The sequence below is a fragment of the Metarhizium robertsii genome (genome assembly GCF_000187425.2).
Source record: "Metarhizium robertsii ARSEF 23 chromosome Unknown MAA_Scf_26, whole genome shotgun sequence".
Classification (NCBI taxonomy): domain Eukaryota; kingdom Fungi; phylum Ascomycota; class Sordariomycetes; order Hypocreales; family Clavicipitaceae; genus Metarhizium; species Metarhizium robertsii.
This window is the reverse complement of record NW_011942167.1, coordinates 40,653-47,126: the sequence shown is the minus strand read 5'-3', so window position 1 is coordinate 47,126 and position 6,474 is coordinate 40,653. Positions and strand designations below refer to the sequence as shown.

The 6,474-nt window shown below is 50.6% G+C and overlaps 3 protein-coding genes across 3 annotated transcripts; all 3 read left to right on the top strand.

The window, feature by feature from the left end:
* Positions 1 to 385: 385 nt before the first annotated feature.
* On the top strand, positions 386 to 1,174 carry MAA_11785 (uncharacterized protein; the record flags this gene model as incomplete). Its single annotated transcript, XM_011412823.1, has 1 exon — positions 386 to 1,174. One exon carries the CDS (start codon positions 386 to 388, stop codon positions 1,172 to 1,174), a length of 789 nt encoding a protein of 262 aa, XP_011411125.1.
* A 412-nt stretch (positions 1,175 to 1,586) lies between these two features.
* MAA_10275 (zinc finger domain-containing protein) lies at positions 1,587 to 2,347 on the top strand (the record flags this gene model as incomplete). The annotated part of the gene is made up of 2 exons (XM_007828273.1): positions 1,587 to 1,920; positions 2,010 to 2,347. The coding sequence occupies 2 exons, from the start codon at positions 1,587 to 1,589 to the stop codon at positions 2,345 to 2,347; spliced, it is 672 nt and encodes a 223-aa protein (XP_007826464.1).
* A 2,943-nt stretch (positions 2,348 to 5,290) lies between these two features.
* Positions 5,291 to 5,709, top strand: MAA_11784 (uncharacterized protein; the record flags this gene model as incomplete). Its single annotated transcript, XM_011412822.1, has 2 exons — positions 5,291 to 5,324; positions 5,387 to 5,709. 2 exons carry the CDS (start codon positions 5,291 to 5,293, stop codon positions 5,707 to 5,709), a joined length of 357 nt encoding a protein of 118 aa, XP_011411124.1.
* Between the last annotated feature and the right edge of the window lie 765 nt (positions 5,710 to 6,474).

Here is a 6,474-nt window from a genome sequence, read left to right as displayed (position 1 = left end):
GCTTATTTGCACTGGGGTGTTCACGAAGTCGTGGGGTCTACCGTGTGTCCATACAATCAAATCACTAATAGCAAGTCATGGCGTTCTTTTACTGGAGCATTTCCATACTCATTGGCACCTGAGACGAAAAGGTTCGCCACAGCATTTACTTGAGCCGCTGCAACGCACCGATATGGTGAACCACATATCCCGCGCCCCTCAGCAGAGCACGAGAAGAGAGCCAAGTTTATTTGAGACAATAGAGCCGACGAGGGCTCCTCCAACTTGCAGCAGATGCCACCAAACCGGGCATACAAAAGCTGGGAACAATTGCCCTCTACGGCATGCCGAGCTTCTGCAGCGGCTAACCGCCCATGCGGATCCATTGGGAAACGAGATGAGCGAAATGGATGCCGCTCCAGGCGATAATACAGATGAGGTCTTCTCGAGTCTGGACTTGGCTCCAACGGAAGCCGAACTGCCACGAGGTGTCGAAACGTACCCGGTGCCATTCTTACCGACTGAAACACAGGCAAGCGCCGAAAGCAGACGAAGCAATGAACCTACGTCAGAGGTAAATTTTCCACTACCCGTCAGCGAACCCGATTTTACGGAGGATGTGGAAGAGCTCCGCGTGCTGGAGGCACGAGAATCATCGCTTTCGCCAGGTGGGGCAATTACATCGCCGTCGCCAGGACTTTGTCCGGAGGACACGGCTCATTCATCGCCTCCAATACCAGAAGAATCAACCATACAAACCCCGAGGTACGACTCGCCTGCAGCTATATATGCTCGCTATATTGCCGCAAGGGAGGCGTGGTATGCGGCGCAGCCCAAGGGGAGCATCAAGACTAATCAAATGTATCGCAAGGCAAGCGGGCTACCTTTGCGGTATGACAAACAGAGCTATGCATGGTGTTTAGATTACAAACAGATGTCTAGTCGTTGTGCTTCGCCATCGGGTATGAGAGAATGGACTAAGGAAGAAATGATGGCGTATCTGGACTGGAGCAAACAGGAAGATGATCGAATTGAGGCTAAGGTAGCTGCAGAAATACGTGACGATCCTGCGGCATGGAAAAGGAGGGGTGTAAAACACGTTTGGAGGAGCATAGAGAAAGGCATGGCAGAGCAGAAAGCACTGTATTCGCTTAAGGGGCAGGAAGAAGTCGAGGACTGTATAGTTGTCAAATAAAATGCAGTTGAGAAATATGCGCCGATACAGTGTCAGTAACTCCAGAAGTGTCCATGTGACTGGATATTCATACTTTGCAGAGTACACTTAGCGGGGTCCCGCGAAATTCTAAAGTCGCGGGTCCCCGCGAACCTAGGCGCTGCCGTCGATTGCCTGCACGCTTATCGGCCCCACACCTTGCCGCGACGTGAATCCAAGACAAGGGGGAACGCCGCTCTCTTCGAAATCAACTTTCGACAAGATCACCACTCTGCTCTCGCTCACGCCCCCGACTCCTCGCACTCTCAACACGTCAACCTGCGCTACGAACGAGCATTACTAGCTAGCAGCAGACATCTCAGCCTGCCCCGCGTCTAGCCTCACGCAATACCTCATATCCTCCCAGTCAATGATATAGCGTTTCTGTACCACGATGCCTCGAACAACTACGGCTGCGTCTCACCCGCAGCCTGTTGCTCTGGCTCCTAATGATGCTGGACGTGGAACCCTCGCCCTATCACCCATGCCTCTCGATGGTATTTCGGCCCAGCTAGGTGTTTCCTCCCCATATGGCTCTGGACAACCAATGCAGACCCACCGCGTTGTTGGAACTCAAGGTCGCCGCTTTCCTGGTCGACCTGAGGTCCTAACTGCTAGTGCAAAAAGCACCGTCGTTCCTATTAAGGATGCTGATAGCAAGCATCCTTACCCTCATTGCACCAAGTCCTACCTCCATGCCAAGCACTTGAAGCGCCATCTCCTTCGCCGTAAGTCGCTGTTATCCCCCGCAGACAGCAGGCCGCTTGTATCTTGTCTTGCCACGCAACTCGTATAGACTAACTAATTTCCTGCATAGATACTGGTGATCACCCTTATGCGTGTGTACCTTGCCAAGATGCCTTTTCTAGAAGTGATATTTTGAAGCGCCACTTCCAAAAGTGCTCCATTCGCCGTGGAAATCCCGACGGAGTGAGCCACTTGTCCCACCCTCAAGGTCATGTTAAGAATCATGCTCGGACTGGGAAGGCTGGTAGTCTCGGCAAGGAGGGTGACAAGAACCACGTTCATGGGTTGAACAACATGCCCTCCGACTGCGTGGCTTATCCTTTCGACGTGACTCCCTTTTCTGACGGCATAAAAAACAAGGCCAGTGACAAAAATTACGTTTTCTCGTTCCGCCGGCAACAACCTTGACCCAAATGACAAAGCCCCTAACATGGGGGTGCCTCAGCCCTATGGGCTCATGTTCTTACTCTATAAATAATGAGCGGATGCCTAGTTACCGCGTAGTCCGGGCCTAGAGTGGAATGTCATGCTGTCGGATAAGGTTGCCTCTGTTGATTGAACAGCACGCCTCTCACCTGCGGCGCAAATCTGTCCCGTCCGTTAACGCTGTATTAGCATCGTTTTATCCAACGTCTGATGGGTCATCGCACGAAGACGTGGATCAAGAACGACGTTCTGTTTTCTGATGAGCTACGGGTCCCTAAAATTCCTACCGCCCCGCATCTTGACTTCTGGCTTCGATGCCGAAATCGTCCACTTTTGGTTTCGACCTGCCGAGAACCGCGTCGACGCTGTTTCCCATTATTTTTTTTCTTTCTTCAACTGTTCCACAATAGGTCAGCGGCTGATGCTGTATGTTATAAAGATGGCGCATAATAAGTACAAGCAGAGACTTCTACGGGCCACAAAAATAATAGGTCGACTGGGCTCCATATGTCGTTAATACTTCGTGGGTATTTCGTAACTGACATTTGAAGTTTAGTTGAACGAATCCTTCCCTGCAACATGGATCGTTTCATGGTAGAAAGGGGGCAATTCGTCGCTGTTAAAATAAAATTAAGCTCGAGGGTCTTACTTCCTACCTTTGCATCGTTTTGTTTTTACTCTCTGATCGCGACCAGGAATTATGACAAGCATATATGCTGTTTCAGCTCCCCGCCAATTACGGTGCTGCATGGGAGGGATTGCCGTCCCGGTCCATCCCAGGGGTAGATCAGCCGGCAAGTTGGGACGTTCTGTTCCTTTCGCTTTGTCATACACCTTATTTTCTCTACAACGTTTTCCCCTTTGCTAAAACCTTTGACTCTTGACGGGCAAAACAAAAAAATACAGCGTTCCAATCCGAAACAGAGAGGAAACTCGAAATATAGTCATACCTCGCAAAATATGGTGAGCCTTTTTCCCAGTAGCCTCCGGGGGTCCGAGATCCCATCTCGGCCCCCAACCCCAACGGCTAGTCCCTTGTCTCACAGCCCTCCTACCTGCCTGAATCATAAGACTTCAGAGGGACTTCAAAGCTCCCAGAGGTCTGGACTGTTGTTCTCAGGTTCCACCTAAACATCCCAAGCATAATTGCAGGCGCACATCATAATCACCATCTGCTTTCCCCTGCAAATCTGCAGAATCAGCAAAGTCTTGGCATACATCGTGATTGCCATAGCCTACGCCAGGTTAAGATCCAGAGCTGCGTTTTGCCCTCAACTGACCCTGTGATGCAGATCTAGCTTTTATACAACAAGGCATAAGTTCGGGGCCGAGCAAGGTGTGTTGTGTTGTGCCGAGTTTAAGAGTGTTCCTAGCTGGCTCAGTTCGCGCAAAGTTATCTCTGCCAGAGTTTATTTTATTCCAGTCAATAAGGTGGAAATTCTGACCATCGTCACGACACCCAAGAAACGCCAGGGCCCATTTCCTTGGATACTCAACTCACAGCAACCTGTTGATCAAAACTTAAGTGGACGCGCGATAGCTCTGAGCATCCCATCAGTTGTCTACTGTCTGGGCGTTGCTGGGAACGTGCTGCAAGGTGGCAAAACGCAGTTCGTACCACAAATCCACAGCCGATCATCACCGCGGATGGATTTTCCAACCTTTTGCCTGTCAACAGTCGAAGCTCACAGTCCCGATTGTTCTCTCGTGACGGTTCTATGTCATGGTCACATGTCAAACTACCGTCCGCCGCAAATCACATTAAGCAGTTGTACAGCCGCAGATAAGGCACACCACACACACACCTATGTTGCAAGGTCGGCCAAAACACTTGGTGTGCCATCCACATGGGTCCCCCTGTCCTGTCCGCCTGGATGTGGTCGCTTGGTGCATCTCCTCCACACTCGCGAACAAGCTCATGCCTTATTACCTTCAAGTTGTGGACAAGGTTGATGCCGGTCTCTTGTGACCTCGCCCGACCCTCGCTACATTGTATATTCTGTTATGTTCCCGGCAGGTGTCAGATGTGTTTCTTTTTCACCATGTACTCTCTGTGATTGACCAGAGGTTGGCCGTAAGCCATCAACCTATGGTGGCCATTCACCACACGCTATCATGGGAAGGAAACTATCCAACTTCCTCATCCCAATGAGGCAGTTTGTGCCCTGCTTCTGGATATTCCACCGATCATCATTTTGACCCAAAATCAATTGCTCCAGTGGCAGCGACATGCTTTATTGGTTCATCCATAATCTAACATACTACTCCAGCCGTACCTACGACGACACAGCCCGACTCCAACCCTCCGAGTCCTTCCGGACCCCTCTGTGCTTTCCGTCCGTCGCTGTTCGAGACAACTTCTGCGCCATCAGTACCACAACCTCTAACTGCCCGTGATGCCTTATCAGCCTTCATAAGCACTAGTGCCAGCTACCAACTTCATCGAACTAGCAAGGCCTCCGGCAACACTAGTCGCAATACCCCTTTTCGAGACTGTATCGATACATTTGGATTACACAAGCCACGGGTCTTTAGCCGCCCGACTGGTGGCAAAGTGAACGGATATATCAAGTTCTCTTGGCCAAAAGACAAACGCGGAAAGCAATGCTCTATAGGGCGTACACATTCATTATCGGGCACTACTAGAGTAATTGAAATTGATGATTCTATAGACGCAGGTGATGAGTCTACGCCACCATCTGCAACGAATCTAATTGACACGTCCCCAGCGACCTCGATAAGCGAAGGCTCGATGGAATTCCCAACTGACGCATCAAGCTTTTCACTCGAATTCCAGTCCTAAATTCCATGCCGCGCACAACAGTCGAGGTTACGTCGTTCCCTATTCCCTCGAATGCTACCGCTGGAGCTACTTCTATGGGGCCTCCGAAGTTGTTGCCTTCCCATTATGGGTATGAATCCAAAATGGACGATACTGACAGACGCTTTCAGATGTTTTGTATGTAAATCGAAACGAACTGGTATCGGTGTGCAGAATTTAATGTTCGGTCTAATCATTAGATATTCGGAATTGGTGTCCCGGTCGCAGTGTGTTGGAAGACACAAACCCGTGGCTAAAGGATTTCGCCCCCATGCACCAGAGCCTTGGCGTCCGATCGGCCATCCAGACTCTAGCTGGTATTTATACCTACGACTATTTGCCCCTAGATTCCATTCGCGACAGAGTCAATCAGCGGTTCTCTGAAGCCGAGCAGCGGCTTTCTCCGCTGCTCAACGACTCAACCACCGCGCAGAATGAAGCGCAAGCCAATGAATCCATTACCATTGTCGACATACTCTCTATGCAGGATGTATTTTGGAACCGTGTGAATTCGCTTGCTTAGTCTATGCATGGGTGTGCATCCTCTGTCTCGAAGCTGCTTTCTGACTTTTGCGATAGACTATCTTGACAGAACGCCGCCTGAAGGATCCATCTTCTCCTCGTTGGCTTCAAGGCTTCCGCCAAGGAGAGAAGTTCCTTCACCAAACGTGCAATCATCGCCGTTGCGAATCTCGCAGTCCATCATTGTTGTCTGAGCAGTCATCTTGGCCCAACCCATGTCTCCATATCCCCTCCACACAGGTTCAATGCCCAGCAAGAGGCTACTTGATTCGATCGGCTGCTCCCATGGTGCGGAGAAAAAGATGTACAAAATTCATGGTGGTTGTGGATTTTCCAAGAAACTGCTTCACGTCCTCAGCCAGGGAACGTATTGCGCAGCACGGCTGCAACAGGAGCCAGAGAGCCCCATCGTACCAATGACGGCACATTTTCTGTGCAGAGAGCTGCTTGAAATGAGGCAATGGGGGGCTCTGAGTCGGAGGGCAGGGAGGCTGCCAAGTGCGCGCCTGTGATTGAATGGGTACGATCTCAATCAGAGGGTTATCAGATCGACACGAATGCATCTATGACGGATGTGACAGCTGAAGCATAGCGCTTTGCCGCAATCCTTTGCAATGGAGCTCTGAGTCGGAGGGTAGGGAGGCTGCAAGGTGCGGGCCTGTGATTGAATGGGTACGATCTCAATCAGAGGGTTATCAGATCGACACGAATGCATCTATGACGAATGTAACAGCTGAAGCATAGCGCTTTGCCGCAATCCTTTACC